The following is a 17585-nucleotide window of genomic DNA, read 5'->3' as shown; positions in this document are numbered from 1 at the left end:
ATATTTTAAACAGGATTTAAGTAAAGCAATTGATAATCATGAATCTGATTTGAATACGGTCATAAAATTGGGCGAAGCTTTGGATCAAGTAAGGACAGAGACAAAATTTAAATTAATGAGCACCATAGGGTGTAGTCTAATTTTCAGTAGAATATGATCTAATATCACATATAAACATAAATTTTAGGAAACTAACAAACCGGTTTTACTTACCAGTATAATTTATTTTTTCTATTTTATTTATCTTCTATATTTTACAAAAATACTAATTATAGAAAAGTATATGGGGATTTTTAACAATCACAAAATCAAAGGCGTTAAAATTTTAAAATTAATCGTTACTAATTGTAGACCTCGTAGTATTCGCTTACTGATAACACTGTTGAATTACTCTCATAATATTTTACAGGCAATTTTAGCAAACTTGAAGAAAACTGAAAATGATGTCGATAAACTAACTGATGAGTTCAGTGATCTTATTGAAAACTGTAATGATACGAGGATTACAATGAATCTACAACAAATGACATCACGCTTCCAATCTGTTCATTCCACAGCTAATGAGTTGGTTAAAAAATGCCAACAAGCGGTCAATGATCACAATGCATATCAAGAAAAATATAATCAATGTGTTGATTGGGTAAAAGCCGCACAATACAAATTCGATGAATGTCAAAGGAATTCGTCGAATACTCCTGAAGGTATTAATACCCAGCGTGAAAGCTTAAACGATTTATTAAGTCAAAGGCGAAACGCTGCTCTTTTAGTTAATAATACTTTTGAACTAGGAGAGAAATTATATCCATCAACATCCCCCGAAGGCAAGGAGTTAATTGAACAGCAACTTCATGATATGCAGCAAACCGTGGATAATTTATATGATAACATTACCAAAGCTGAGCGTGATTTAGATTCTGAACTTAACAAATGGTCCTCGTTTGATGAAAATCTTAAGGCCGTCAATGAGTGGTTAACACTAGCTGAGAAAAATCTACCTAAAAATATTGAACTTAAAGCAACACTAGATGAAAAACGCAATCAATTAAATGTCTATAGAAACTATCTTCAAGATGCTATTGCACATCAACAAGACATCTCTGATTTAGAAGACCGAGCACAAAATTTGCCTGATGTCAATAAAAATATTACAAAGGAAATAAGCCAACTAAAACAGAGGCATGACAACATTCTTGTTCGAGCTAAAAGTTTCGTTGAACAATACGAAGCGATTGTTAACAATCATCAGCAATACAGCAAAGCTGTTATGGATTTACAAGAATGGGTTGAAGCAACTCATAATACAGCACAATTATGGGGTGATGTTAACTTAGAAAGGGTGGCATTAAGTAGTAATTGTGAAAAATTGAAATCTCTACAAGTAAGCTTACCTGAAGAAAAAAATCGCATAGATAAAATTCGCTCATTAGGTGAAAAAGTTCTTCCAGGAACCGTCAGCAATGGTCAAACTAATATAAGGAACCAAATAGACGCGTCTCATCAAGAATGGGAAGGATTAGTGTCTTTCATTAACAAAACAATTGAATCGTTGGAAAATAAAATACAGCAATGGAATGAATACGAAAATATGAAAGATCAATGTTTGGCTTGGATTCGGAATACAGACAATCAAATTCATGCGGTTGACTTGAAAGCGACATTACCCGAAAAACAAGAACAGTACAATGTTTTCCAAGAATTACAAGGAGAAGTAAGAGCAAAGGAACTTGAGATTGATAATATTACCGAAAAGGCGCAGCATCTCTACACAGGAGTATTAGGTCCTCGTGGCTCACAGATTTCTGACTTAACTGTAAAATATCAAACACTGTCTCAAAAAGTTAAAGATTTGACAAATAGGTGGCAGCAGTATGTTAAAACTCATCAAGAGTTTACAAGTAATGTCACTGAATGTTCTCAATGGATTGAAGAGCTGAGAGATAAACTTGATTTCTGTGCTGATTTAAGCTCATGTTCACAGGATGACCTGGAGACAAAACTAGTGCTAATTCAAAACCTTTTATTAACTAAGGATGAAGGGTTTACTAAGGTTCAATCCTTAGTTGAACTTGCGCAAAATGTAATGGCCAATACAGCTCCAGCTGGACACGAAGCAATTAATAACTCTTTAGTGGCTTTACAGGAGCAGTGGTCAGCTTTGTTATCTCGTATGATTGAAACTAAGAACTTATTAGATGATTCAGTTACTAAATGGGCTGGTTTCTTAGAACAAATACAACTGATACAAAAGAGTAATACATGGCTCGAAGCTATGCTAGCAGAGTTGACGCCATACGAATCATCTATGACGGATAAACGAGCACAACTTGAGAAACTAAAAGAGGTAGAAGAAAAAGCTCGTTGTGACCGTTTAGAGGTTGATACTCTAAAATCTAAGGCTGCCGAAATGTTAGCTAGTGGTCAACAAAATCAAGCTGCATCTAAAGCTCAAGAAACACTGAATAAATTTGACACTTTATATGATAAAGTAAAGAAACTATTAGCTGATCGCGAAGAACAATACAAAGATCATAGATTATACAAAGAAGCTCATGATGAACTGATTCAGTGGCTAGGCAGGGCAAGGGAAAAGGTGCCTTCATTAAAATCTAAGCCCTTAAGTGATAAGCTAGCAATAGAGAACTCAGTTGCTCCTCTTGAAGCTCTGATAAATAAGCAAGCACAAGGTGAATTATTATTAGAACATCTTCAACATACTGGCGAAGTTGTACTTGCGAGCACGTCACCGGAAGGACAGATAGTTATTAAAAATGAGATGAAAGCCCTAAAGGAAAGCTTTGATCAATTATTTAATGAAATTAAACAACAAAAAAGTCAATTGGAAGATATTGTTAATCAATGGCGAGAATATAAAGATGAGTATGAAAGATTATCTGACTGGCTGCAACAAAAAGAAATTATTATCAAAAATCACAAACTTGCTCTATTAGGTACAGCAAAGGAGAAAGGAGCTCAAGTGAATGATGTCAAAGAAATAGTTGATCAGTTACATAAAGGAAAGATTGAAATTGAAAAATTCAATGCTTCAGCTTCAGGTCTACTATCGTCTCATTTGGATACGTATGTCAACAATCAGCTAAGACATTTGAATTCAAGGTACCAAGTTTTAGTTAATATGGCTAATGATGTTCTTAAAAAAGTAGAAACTAATTACGAACAACACAAGAATTACGATGAAAATTATGAAAAAACAAAGAAGTGGATAAATGATGCTTGGGATATAACGCGTAGTGGAAGCGAAGCAGGTAGTAATAGTAGTAAAGAGGCTTTACAGAAACGCTTAGAGCAAATCGAAGATCTGTTGAAACGTCGCGAAGAAGGCCAGAATCTTGTTCATGCGACTGTAAATAGCGGGGAAAAAGTTCTAAGAAACACCAGGTCTGACGGTAAAGATAAAATCAACAATGAACTCAAAGAACTTCAAAATGAATGGGATCGTTTAGTGAAAAAGATGACTACAGCTAAGGTGCACCTTGAAACTGCAATGTTGCAATGGGCAGATTATAGTTCAAGTTACTCCCAACTTCAACAATGGATCTCCGACAGAGAGGCAAAACTACAAGAAGTGTGCGAACAAAAATTAGCTAAGACTAAAAAAAGCCAGGATCGCCATGCAGGTCTCACAACAGGTCTTAGTCTTGGTGAAAGAAAAGCTACACTTCGTCAAACAAATAATATCGTTCAGGATATTGTTTCGTTTGAACCCATGATACAGTCTGTAACTTCTAAGGCTTCGGAACTTATGCAACAAGCTCCGGCGTCTGAAATTACCAGTAAATATGAAAATCTGTCTAAGCAAGCTAAAGATTTATATGAAAAACAGAAAGAAACTGTTGAACAACACCAGGTATTTATCGATGCTGGTACAGATTTCGTCCAATGGATAAGGGCTGCTAAAGAAAAGTTAGGAAAATGTTCAGATGCAACTGGAGATAAGGAATCTTTGAGCAGCAAAATATCGCAGCTAAAAGTTTTGGAAAGTGACTTACCTGAGGGACAAGCGAAGCTACAAAAAGCTTTGGAACAGGGAGAGATATCTTGTGGTCTCGCTGATGACGAGGACAGAGAGGATATAGAAGAGGAAGTAGCTCTTATGCAAGAAGAATACGATACCTACGTGTAAGTATATACAGATTCTTCAGTTTTACTTTACGCTATTTAAAATGAATGAACAGCTTAATCTCTACTATGTCTGATGTTATTGAAACAATTATTTTGTTTTACAGAGAACAGCTCAACAACACTAAGGCTTTGATCGAGGGTGGTATCGTGAAATGGACAGAATACGAAGAGCAATACAAAGAAGCCTTGGATTGGTTGTCTAAGACTGAGAAATTGGTGCAATCCTTCAACAAACTGCAGAATAACTTAGAACAAAAGAAGGTTGTTCTAGAAGAATTCCAGGTAAATTATATATTCATTTTTATGTTATTTATAATGTGAATGGTTCACAAATAGATAACGATAAATCTTTTTGTTTATTTTTCTTATAGGGACACCTCCAAACTCTATTTGATTGGCAAGCTGAGTTGGACAAGCTTAATGTGCGTGCACAATTACTGCTAGAGACTTGCTCAGACACCAGAGTATCTAACGGTATTACGCAGCTCACAACGAAATATAATGCAATACTGTCATTAGCTAAGGAGGTGATGAAGAGACTTGAACTGCATTACCAGGTATTTTAGAACACAATAATTTAATTTAAAGCTGTTTTATATATCCGAACATAACATTTCATTTGATAAGAGCCAAATATTTCAAACTTAGTCTTTTAATTATAAACAGAAACATAAACAACGATATCCACGATTTTAACTTGAAAAATTTAAATCTTCGATATGAACTTTCATCCTAAATTATACTTACCTGAGTAATTAATTTTAAGAAACGCTTAAACAGTTATTTTTGTCGTATAAATGGATGCCTAAATACTGATTTCCATATTTAAGATTGCCAGACTTTCATCGTTAGTTTTAGAAATTAGTAATGTAAGTATGTTGTCTTTCATCCTGTTAGATCCATCGGCTTAGGATGTGCGTATGAGTCTGTCATTTTTAAATGTTTGTCAAATAGAGAAGTATAATAAAAAAATAAAGTTGACTTTATCCATATTTCATAACAAAACACGCGACGGCTTAATATCACTTAATGTTAAAAATAATATACACATATATTATATGTAACAGATCTCACGTTTTGCTTTATATGAAGATAAAAAGAATTTAGCTATTTCCTCTAGTACACTTGGATAAGGTAGATAGTTTGGTGGCGGATGATTTAGCGTCGGTTATTATTAACAGCCTTTAAAAATTGATAAATTTTAAAAATACCTGAAAGGAATAAAAGTATTTATAATGCTTAAAAGTATTATATTGAGGCCACAAGGTCTTGACAAACTAATCACAAATCTGATTACGGGAACCCATTTACCGTCGTTATACATGTATATTAATTGTAACATTTTCAAACGCAACGTCTAAAATATTACCTTTAAATTCAGGAGCACCAACAACATAATGCCTTATACGGAGAATGCCAGGATTGGCTTGACAGGACAAGAGAAAAGTTAAATCAATGCGCAGAAATACCGAACACACTGCAAGAAGTCAACAACAAACTTAACACTGTGAAACTTCTTCGTCAATCGTTGGAACAGGGACAAAACAAATTGAGATACCTTCTAGAGCTGAAGGAGAAAGTCATAATGAACACTGAACAGACCGGCGCAGCAAAGATACAAGAAGACACAGATAATCTTAAGCAAGAGTTTGATAAGCTCATCGCTGATTTGCAAGACGTTCGTAACAAGTTGACGAACAGGGCATCGCAATTTGATGATATTTCAAAGGTAGGTTTTTGGTTTTCAAGCATATTTTATAAATCCTCCACGTCAAGTAAATAATAATTCAGATTCCCTATATCCAGAAATGAGATATTCACAAGGTAATGAATTGCAGATTAGTTTATTTAAATTGGTTTATTTTTAAGTTTGACATATCTATATGCAAAAATGTAATACTAACATTTCGTTTCCAAATAGGTTCAAAAGTTACTGGTAGAGTGGCTTGATGATATCGATCAGAAAATCCAATCAGATGACTCCCTTTTAAATGATTTGTCGGAGAAGAAGGCTAAATTAGAGAAATTTAAAACCTTCAATAGAGACATCGACTCGCACAAAGATTTAGTTAACAAACTGAACGAAAAACTTCAAGAAGACTCCTCTTTGAAGTCGAAAGACATCGAAGATACGTTAAAACGATATGACGACATCAAGAAGACTGTAAATGATATGATTAACGTAAGTATCTTTGAAATTTTAATTATAGAGCAGGAAAAAAAGTCGTTTATTTATGTTTCCAATGTATGTATTTAGCACATTTTAAAAAGGACACTATTTTTTTTTATTATTCTTTATTCGTGGAAACGATGGTCTCTTTTAATTTAATACACAGAATTGTATCAATTGGTTAATATACTAACTAGGGCATTCCTCATTTATCCTTTGCGATAGTAGTTTTTTTTCAGTTCAATTAGTAAGTGTAATTGCCAACTACGAACAGATTTTTATGATTCTTAAAATTGGAAACAATTATACTTGACCATAGAATAATTGTAGACAAGTCGGTATTCGCCATTTGTCTCTATAAACGGCGCTGTCAATAGTGAACCCAGTTTTTTCTTAGTGGTATACTATTTTTTTTGCTTTTCCAGAAACTTGAAGATTTTGTTAACTCCCACATTCAGTACAAGGAGTCGTATGATAGTTTCTATGACTGGATTCGTAACTGCAAAATAGAAATACAGCAATGCTCAGATTCTCATGGTGCTAAAGATGATGTTCAGAAAAAACTCAAAAATGTTAATAAGATCATTGGATCTTTACCTAAAGGAGAGGCCTTACTCAAAAAGGCCATTCAGTTAAGCGAAGCCGTACTCGAAACAACTGGCAATGAAGGCAAAGATAATATCAACCAGGAAATAAAACAGTTAAAGATAGAATGGGAGAACCTGCAGCAAATATGTAAAGATACGAAGAAATTGCTAGAGAAATGCTTAGCGGCATGGTCTGACTTCATGGAGACGTTGGAAAAAATGACTAAATGGGTTAAAGATTTCGATGCTAAATTGAAAACTGTTGAAAAGGTTGACAAAATTACACCAGAGTATTTGGACAAATGTAGAGTAAGTAGATTATATATTTTTTTCATTTTAGGTTAAACAATTATTTTTATGACTTAACATTTCAATTGACAGCCGGAATTCAAGATTCCTTTTTAATAATTTATTTATCCTCCTTTGCTCAATCGCGGTGTACTAAATGTCTTTATGAAATCAGCAAAAATCTAATATTAATAGTACTACTTTGTTGTCTTATATATTTACCGTTGGTAGGGCTTTGTTTAGTCAGCCAGACTTGTAATAATATGTCCATGGTACTCATCCAGACTGGTAGTCTGGATGAGTACCATGGACATATTATTTGTAATTTTTTATATTACTGTACCTACTCTTTGAAGAGCGTTTTATCTTTGTAAGACGTTTATTGGTATTTTTTGCAATGACAATATCCACGAGCCATGGGTACTATTTAAAATGAGGTAACATCTCTGCGTTTCAAAAATAAATTATATGTATTAAACTTTTAATATGTACTTTTTCATCTTATAGGACCTTCTGGCTCAAGCATTAGCAAATAAACACGTTTTGGAAGAGCTTAATGATAGATGCGAAAACCTAATGGAGCTTAGTGCTTGTGCTTGGGTTCGTGATAAGACGGTGAACCTTCAAACTGAATACACGCTTTTATTGACTAAGATTCAAGGTCTTGTTTCTAATGGCGAAAAGAATCTTTCAGATCACACTGAATTCATTAAAGCAAAAGAAGAACTACAACGTTGGTTAGAAACTGCTCACGGAACAGTCCACGACTCAATCGGTGTTGGAGATATTGACACAACGAAAGATAAATTGGAAACTGTGAACCTAGTCAGTAATAGAATGACCGAAGGACATCATTTATTGGTGGTCTTACAAGAAGCATTTAAGAAGGCTCTTAACAATACTCCTCCAGAAGAACAGGATGGTCTTCGAAATGACGTCAAAGTTTTACAAGAAAGCTGGGACCAGCTTAAGATTGACTTGAATTCTATAACCGCTCAGCTCAAAGCTGCAATCGGTAAATGGGAAGATTTTGAAGATTCAAAGGCTAAAATGAACAAATGGATCAAAGACACAGAACGAAATCTCGACAAAGTACCTCCAACAGGTGGTGAATTAGGTGAAATGAAGACATTACTTGAAAAATATAAACATATCGAGGACGAAATTAAAAACAAGGCACCTGAATTAGAACGTCTTAAGTGTGAGGCCGCTGAACTCAGCAGTTGGGCTAGGAAACCAGCTGTGAAGAAAGCCGTAGCGGAAATAGAGAAGAAATGTGATGCATTAAAAACAAAATGTGCAGCGAAAAAAGCGGAACTTGAATCCGAAATTAAAGACTACAACCTATACCACCAATCCTTACAAGACACAGAAAAATGGCTTTTGCAAATATCTTTCCAACTTATGGCCCACAATTCATTGTATATAGCAAACCGCGAGCAAACAGAAGAACAGCTAGCCCAACACGCTGTATTATTGGATGATATTCAGAAGTATCAATCTACACTGGACGACTTGGAGGCTAAGGGTCATGCTCAAATTGAACGTTACGAAGCTACCACTCCATCAATACGTGATACTGTCGGAAAGCAGCTGAAAAATGTTAACGATAGTCACAAGAGTCTACTAGCTACTGCGCTGCAGATTGAACGTCGTTTAAGAGAAGGTCTCGCTAAGTTCAAGGAGTACGAGGATACCTTAGAAAGCATTTTGAACAATTTGGATGAGTGTGAACCCGCCATCACTGAACTGGATGTGCCCGTGGATGGACTATCACACGGACGAGATCTTCTCGAAAAAGCCAGGGTAAGCAATTGATTTGATCTGTTTAGGTTACTTATTACATAAGTATTCAAGTTTCAGATATGTCAGAAGTCTTTTGAGACACGTATGTAAAAGAAGTCGGTTCGTAGGCACTGCACAACCGGCTGCAAACGGAGAAGTCTCGGCTATCTGCGGCGGTGGCAGCGTGCTCGGCTGCGGCCGCGTCTGTGTCTCGTCCGTCATCGCCGGCGGACTCTGCGCCGCTGCCCGTACCACCGCGTGAGCTGCACGTGCGCGCGCGCCTCGAGGACCTCATTGACCAGGTACTGTCGTTGTCGGCCGCTGTGCTCGCCTCCGACCTCCTTGCCTCGCCCACTTGATCGAGCTCGTGTGCTGTGTTGTTTTTCTCAGTGTTTTATTTTTTATAAACGAAATTGATGTTCAAAACATTGAATGAGTCCTAAAATTTTTATAAGTGATCTACTTTGAAAATATCTTAATAAAAGGATTATTACTAGTCAATTTAAAAAATGTATAAAACTGTAAATATGTAACAAAAAAAAAATTAAGATCATAGTAATTTTGTTAACAAGCTTTAAGATTGCCAGGTCCGAAAAAGAACAGAACCAACGAGTTAAAATCTGTACCAGTCGAAGTAAGATGTTTTATATTTGAAGATATTGATGTAGATAGTAACTGTAGTTAGACCAAAATGTACAGGCTTAACGTTGGCAATGTATTTTTTGCACCTGGTAAATAACGTATTACCAAAATTTTGCCGATCGTCTATTAACGATATTTTTTAAATATATTTGGTTGAATTTTGGTAAACATCTTCAAAATTGAATCAAGATTTTGCAAATCATATTCTTATTAAAACAAACCGTTAGGTTATATTTGACGAGGGCTTTCTACTTCATGGCGATGGAAACCAGAGCTTTACCAAAACAAATCGTGATCCCTCGATAAATAACGAAAGTCAAAATCATTAATGGAATCATTAATCATCGTCAGTAAAGATTTTTAAATATATTTTTATTTCTCATAAAATTATTTATCATAAAAAATGTAATTATCTTGATTCAATGAAGTCACAGCAATTTGATAAGTTTTGTAAATATGTATAATTAGCACTAAAAACGTGTGAATGTCTTCTTACGCATATGTTTGGAATTTGAACACTAATAAAGAACGTCACGATGTATGAGACTGAGTGTGAATATATTGTTTAAATCCCAGTCATTGGATCAATTAAATATTATTTTGCAATTAATTAAATTCCAAAAAAAAAAAAAACCGATATTTCGATTCAAATGGGATTTAGATGGTGCTGTTGAATATAAAAAATTAAAAAGTCTTTAGTGTATTCACATTCCGTGTCAAGAAAAAAAATTGATTGCACATTACTAACCCGCACTCGTGTGACGCATGGTTTGTTGTAGAAACATGTAAGCGAAGTAGGCAGCGCGCGACTTGACGCCTTAATAAAGAGTCTCGAAGCGCCTGAGTTCAGCCAGAAACTCGTGGCTTTCGAGAAAAGGGTAAGGCTTTGCTTCACGCACAATCACAACACGAATGACAATTTGCTGCTTGCAAACATCACAAATGAAACAACTGTAACAGGCAGGAGTCTTTATCGCCTATCATATATAAGCAGCCGGGGAAATTGTGTTCGATCATTTACGATTAAAATGTTTTGTAAATTAGCTGAAGGATCTAAAAATTCTATGCCATAATACTTACATTGTTTCTATTTAAATGAAGTATGCAAGCGGAGAAACATCAACTATATATTTTGTTGATATTTGTACAGTCTTAAAATAGCACATAGCATTAAAGTAAAGTTGAACATGTTCAACATATGCAACATTTATTTATCCACTACTTTTTCTTAAATTTTAACCTTGCACAAAATGTATTTATGATAATTTTTTGATACAAAACTCTTCCCCTATAACACAAAAAGCTTTTATGATATCAAATAATTGAACTATTGTCGTAATAATAGGTACAAAGCCATCTTGAAACATTACGGGATGCTGTTAGCGGTATGGAAGATGCCATGAAACAAGTGCTTGAAATCCAAGACTGGATTAATGTTCACAATGCCTTAGCTAATGAATGGCTTTCCAACCCATCGAAATTGCGTCCTGAAGCCGCTAAACAAGATATGGCAGCGATGAATGATGCTTTAGCATCTCTGGCTGAGAAGAGGAACAGACTACTCACGGAGATACCTACTGAAGGTAACAAAATTAATTATAAAATCAAAACATCTTTGTAAATAAATAATAATATGTTTATTCAATAACATGTATTATTTTAGGTCTAGAAGATGAAATTAACCTTGAAGAAGAACTGGAGAATTTAGAAAAAACTATCCTCCAAGCAATTGAAAGAGAAAAGGGCAACCAAGCGATAATAGACGCCTTCCGTAATAAGTGTCAAGAAATTCATGATTGGTTTGACTCTGTACTTAAGAAGATGTGTTTAGCCGATAAAGGATCTGGTTTACCTTGTCCACAAAAGTTAAATGCTCTCAAAGAATTGTCTTCGGAATTTGGTCAGGCCGGGAAAGATAAAGTAGACAGTATCAAGACTGTAGGATCACAAGTTATTAACATAGTTAGCAATCTTGATTCTCAGCAAGTAGAAGAACAAGTGAGTATAATCTTTTAAAATTATTTTTAAAAATTGTGCAAATTTCGGTTTTTGATTAGTTGGTTTTACAATGTAATTTTCTGTTGTTTTAGATGAAGTCAGTTGAGAGGAGGTATAATGATATCGCTAAACGTATTCAGCGTAAATTGCAAATGCTTGAAATTACCTACAAAGCTATTGATGGTACAAAGAGTGAAGTAGCTGCTCAGAACGAATGGATGCAGAAAGAAATAGACAATATCCTTCATCCTGAACCTCTCGGATATGACAGCAAGTCAGTGAAAGAAAAACAAAAGAAGGTAGCTAACTTACTTAAAGAGACAGATGGCAAGAAAACTGTTATCGATTCTTTGGAAAAGAAGGTCAGCAATATTCAATCAGAGCTTGAACCTTCTGAACAAATGCAATTAGAGTCAGAACTATCTGAACTAGCTTCTAAACAAAAGCAACTTGCTACATTAATAAAACAAGAAATTGAAAGACTCGGTGGATGTGCTGATATAAGGAAAAAATTAGAAAATGATATTGAGAAAGCTAAGAGTTGGCTCAAGACCAAACTAGCAGAAATCAAAAAGCTAGGCGGCCCAGTCCCTCTAGAAGTGTCAAAGGTTGAGAAAGAAATTGCAACTCACAAAAAACATCAAAGTGAATTGTCTGACTTCCATAACGATTCACTAACAGAAGTTATGCGTCAAGGTAACGCAGTATCTAAGGATTGCTCAAGCGATAATAGAGCTAAACTTCAAGGCATTTTAGATGATTTGAATAAATCATACACATCTGCTAAAGTAGACATTGATGATAAGCTTGCAGCGTTGAATAAATTATTACAAGGTAGAAACGAGTTTGAAGCGGATGTAGCTAAATGCCAGAGCTGGTTGAACGAAGCTGAAGTTGCGGCAACACCTGAATTACGAACAACGAGTCTTCAATTGTTGGAAGAACAACTAGCCAAATTCCAAAAACTTAGTAAGGAAGCTGAAGACGTCGAAAAAAATATCAAAAAAATCAAAGACAAATCCAAAGACATCATGGAAACATTATCTGATTCAAACAAATTACAACTTAAAGAGCAAGTTAACGTACTATCCGATAGATTTGCGAGGATCAATGCTATTATAAATGATAAGAAGAATATTCTTCTTAAACATATCAAAGAATACAAAGATGCTGCAGCCAAGATTGCTGCTGCCTTGGAGTTCCTTAATGATATTCAAAACAAACTTAAGGCATTAAACAAACCCATAGGCAGTAAAGTTGAAGACGTTCAACCTATTATTCAGGCTTACGAATCTATATTAGATGACCTCAAGAAAAACAAATCTATGCTCAATGAACTACAAGGTGGCAACCTACATGACCTTCAAGACATTTTGTCTAAACAAGATGAACTAATGGGAACAATAGAGGATCAAATTTCTAAACTCAAGCAACTTCTGCTATTACGTGAACAATTCTTTGCCCTCGTAAAGGAAATTGAGGACTTCATCTCTAAATATACGGACCTGACATCTGAAATCGAAAAGTCAAATGACACCTTAGAAGACAAAATAAAACGTTACGATGACATCATTGGAAAAATTCAAGGTTGTGAAGCTTTGTTGGCAACAGCAACTGATAAGGGTCAACAGATTGCAGCAGAAGGCACGGTTATCGACAGAAACAATATTACTGAACTGTTGCAATCTCTAAAACAACAACTACTAACACTGAGGAGGAATGTTGAAGCTAAACGTCAAGAGCATGAACGGGCGGCAGCTGAGCACAAGAAACTGGCAGCAGATCTTTCTGAAATACTGCAATGGCTTCACGACAACGAAGCAGTAGTACACTCGAGACCACTACTGAATAGAGATGTTGCTAGCGTTGACAAGAAACTCATCGAGCACGCAACACTTGCCAAAAATATTCAGTCATATTTGGATAAATTTACCAAAATCGCTGACGTTATTAAAAATGACGACGGCGTCCCCGGTTCGTTACTAGAAATGCTATCAGAAGGTAATTCTTTGAAAACATCACTGCCCGCTGAATTATCAAACAGAGAAAAGCACTTACAAGACAATAAGAAATATAGACAACAGTATCAACAAATGGTAGAGAAATTAAATTTGTGGGTGAACGAAGCGACCGTACGACTCGGAATGGGTAAAAACGGAACAGACTTCGAGAACATCGAGGCTGATTTAGAAGAACATAAGACATTCTTCAACACTTCAGAGCCTGAAATGAAAGATTTGGTTGGAAAACGTATGCAAGATATAGTGGACAAAATTTGGCCATCACTCACATCATCCGAACAAGAGGAACTGTCCAAAGAACACCAGAAACATAACCAACTGTTGAAGAATACCCTTAACTCAGACAAAACTCGCCAAGCTCAACTAGAACAGGACTTAGAGATCTGGAAGGACTTCTGCCAGCTCGTGGAGAAGATAAAGGCAATATTGGACAAGAACGATATCAAGGAGGAACCAGTGACGTCAGTCGACGTGCTGCGAATGTACGTTGAAAAGTTGAACCACGCCAAGAATGATCTGGAGGTGAGTCAATCATTGTTTACACTTACAATTAGAATCTTAATAGCTTAACCCGATAATGAATTCGTTCGTGCCATTATTATTAAGCATTTCATTAATATCGACTTAGAAAATATAGTCATTGTCCGGCTTGTACCAAATAAGATACAGAATAATTACGTTAAAACATTTCAATTCGAGCGATTGTTGAAGAAGAATAATCAATATATATAAAAGGCAAGGGTTTTTAAGAAATACATGTGTTGATATAACAATTGATACGAAATCTTTTATGACTGCCAAAAATAAATATAAATAACAAAGAATTATTTTTATCGTAATAATTTCGAGTAAAGTAATCAATATATTATTGATTAACACGATCTGTTGGTGTTGAATTAACGCGAGCATAAAGATATTATGTATGTGATAAGATATAATCGCAGATAATAATTTTGGCCTTATGCTGTAATAATATTCGGTGAAGAGTGCTTGTAATTGTAAATATTTGATTTTCAAGCGTTTTTCATTGGAGATTAAAATTTTGTATAACATCGAAATTTGACTTAAAATTCAATCGTGAAATGTCAGTGAAATTGTCATTTGTGATGATGATGTCCTCCTGACCTACATTGGCTCTGGTAGTAATTCTGTAATAAAGCGCACACGGTTTTCTCTTTCTCTCATGATCTGAAATAGCGAAATCAATACGACCGGAAAAAGTTCACGCGTAGATCCAAAGGTTTTCCGTAATTTCCATGGAATTAGGGTATATACATCAAGACTCTGGTCTGCTATTTAAAATTTCTCGACAGAATAAAAAATATTGATCATACACTGAAGGAAAGCATCGAAATCTTAGATCTAAAACGCCATTCACAAGACTAACGAGGTAAACGAACAGTGTTACGCGATATTGGCTTATAAAGGATTTACGTATCAAAATATATCAACATTTCACGGTCGGTTCGAGCATCGAACAAAATTGCCTTGCTGAGCGACCAAGCGCGGAAACTACGATGAATACTAACGATAGAATATTTAACTACTATGAAGTGCGATGTTGTTACTATAAATAAGCGTTTGTTGCTGCTTGCTACTCGCACAAATGTTAAAAGTGTTGTACAAAAAATAATAGTTTATTTTTAGAATTAAAATATTGCAATCGTTTTTGACATAAAAAAAATATTTAAATTTTTCATCGTAATGTTTTTGTTAGGTGTCGTTGAATCGCACACTTATAAAATTGTTAGTTATTTTAGTTGAAATAATATAAAGGTATAATATACTAAGCTACAAGCATTCATGCCACCATTCCAAGCGGTCGTAATTAGTACAGCGGATATTTTTTATTTGTGTTTATTTGTTCAATATTAACGCATTAATGGGAATAATTCTGATGTAAATATTTTTTCTTTATTATTATTCGTTGAGCCGAGATGGCCCAGTGGTTAGAGCGCGTGCATCTTAACCGATGATTTCGGGTTCAAACCCAGGCAGGCACCACTGAATTTACATGTGCTTAATTTTTTTATAATTCATCTCGTGCTCGGCGGTGAAGGAAAACATCGTGAGGAAACCTGCATGTGTCTAATTTCAACGAAATTCTGCCACATGTGTATTCCACCAACCCGCATTGGAGCAGCGTGGTGGAATATGCTCCATACCTTCTCCTCAACGGGAGAGGAGGCCTTAGCCCAGCAGTGGGAAATTTACAGGCTGATTATGTTATGTTATTATGTATTATTTGTTTAACACTCGTATCATAGTAAGGCTAAAATCCTACAGTATAATTGAGTTATTATAAAAAATTAATACTTCATTTAACTGTTATTATTGCCATAGTACTAGTTCCCGCCCTTGGCATTGTCCGCGGACAGATGTGAAGTTGCCTACGTCTTTTTCTGTACCCCTTAAACCGTCTATGCAAAATTTCATGCCCATCAGTTGATTAGGTACGACGTGAAATAAACTCACTTTACAATATTATGCTTGTATTAAAATAACACTTGAAAACGTCTAAATAATGAAAGAATTGCCTTTCGTTGCGTGTCGTTACTAAATAAATTCGTTTTTATTAACGTTTCATTGAACGAGGTTAGTGCACCTCATTGATCCATTGTAACTCGTTTAAGGCGCAAACGCAACAATAAATATATTGCGATAACACTTCTTAAAGGAGCCTTTATTATATATTTACTATACTTTGTTACTATATATATATACATAAAAAGTAGGTAAAGAACGATTTCGACCACTGTGACGATCCTACGCCACTAACTACGCAAGATATAAATGCCTACGTATGTGCCCAAATACAGGTGTACTCTTGTAATCCAATGGGACTGCAAATCCGATACAAACGGAATAGTTCAGAATTTGGATTTTCGGCTACTGAGAATTTTTGGACAGAAAAATCTAAATATTTCATTTGTTACCTTCTATTTTCTATATTTATAAATATAAATAGTTTGAAAGGTCATTAGGCCGCATGTTTGTAACACATAGTGCTGTTGTAGAGGGAATTGATAGAATTGTAAATATCAATCCAGTCACACTCGGAACAAGTAACTTGTATTTTACAATCAATCAAAAGAGATTTCTTCTAGCGTCTACCTTCTATCTTGTCTCTGGACTACAAGCTTTCCAAAAGATGAAAGTTGTATTACAATATATTATTCTTTAAAGTATCTGTTGTTCTATAAATACATATATATTTTTTAATCTTTGTGTTTTTATAAAATTTTATACAAGTACATATTTATTTTGTCTAATTATTTACATAAAACTTTGACAAAATATCAATGCACAAATTTAAATGAATTTATTAAATTTATAGCTTAATTTATTGACTATTAAAAAATAAAAAATACCCCGTATTCGGAAAATAAAAATATAGAGTATTTTTGTCCAGAGAAAAAAAGCGAAAGGAGCTCAGAGATATTTCTTATGCCACATAGGTATATACATATAATATTATTATTATCTGTATTATAATATACATTGTTGCCAATTTGTGGAAATATTAACAACGATTGAAGCTCCAAATTGAGTTAACAGTGCATATTGAATTCACCTCACGTCCTATGACTGTGTTAAGGCGACGACAATTGCAAATATTTGTCATCCGAATTAATATTTTGTATGTATTATATGTAAAGTTGGCCTGAAATAAAAAAAGCAAAAAGTTTCTATTCCTGTCTCGTGTACAGAGTATTTTTAAACAAAAATAATATATAAGTATCAATAATATTGTAACATACAGTCCTATGTTTGGCTTATGACCTTTTTGTGACAACTATTTTATATTGACGTAAGACGATAACCAAATTGTTTTCTGTCAAATTATGTTATTGATTATATAAGCGTGATAATTTTTTAACCATCTTTACACATAGATGTATTTATGTGCTAGAAGCACATACAGACACACGATTGTACACTTTCAAGAGTTTA

At 34.6% G+C, this 17585-nt stretch overlaps 1 protein-coding gene across 7 annotated transcripts in view; it reads left to right on the top strand.

The window, feature by feature from the left end:
• Msp300 (Muscle-specific protein 300 kDa) overlaps positions 1-17585 on the top strand; it is a 180276-nt gene that overhangs the window by 93161 nt on the left and 69530 nt on the right. For 5 of the 7 annotated variants that reach the window (XM_026633669.2, XM_026633670.2, XM_026633668.2 and 2 more), the window contains 13 exons: positions 14-88; positions 410-4137; positions 4245-4422; positions 4512-4697; positions 5522-5869; positions 6062-6322; positions 6736-7206; positions 7693-8991; positions 9099-9272; positions 10392-10490; positions 10958-11195; positions 11276-11610; positions 11703-14153. In XM_026633669.2, the coding sequence (XP_026489454.2) occupies positions 14-88; positions 410-4137; positions 4245-4422; positions 4512-4697; positions 5522-5869; positions 6062-6322; positions 6736-7206; positions 7693-8991; positions 9099-9272; positions 10392-10490; positions 10958-11195; positions 11276-11610; positions 11703-14153 (9843 nt within the window). The remainder of the gene's footprint in view (positions 1-13; positions 89-409; positions 4138-4244; positions 4423-4511; positions 4698-5521; positions 5870-6061; positions 6323-6735; positions 7207-7692; positions 8992-9098; positions 9273-10391; positions 10491-10957; positions 11196-11275; positions 11611-11702; positions 14154-17585) is intronic. The other 2 variants (XM_026633671.2, XM_026633672.2) reach the window with 2 other exon arrangements.

Source organism: Vanessa tameamea, chromosome 10 (genome assembly GCF_037043105.1).
Source record: "Vanessa tameamea isolate UH-Manoa-2023 chromosome 10, ilVanTame1 primary haplotype, whole genome shotgun sequence".
NCBI lineage: Eukaryota > Metazoa > Arthropoda > Insecta > Lepidoptera > Nymphalidae > Vanessa > Vanessa tameamea.
This window is presented reverse-complemented; position numbering and strand designations above follow the sequence as displayed.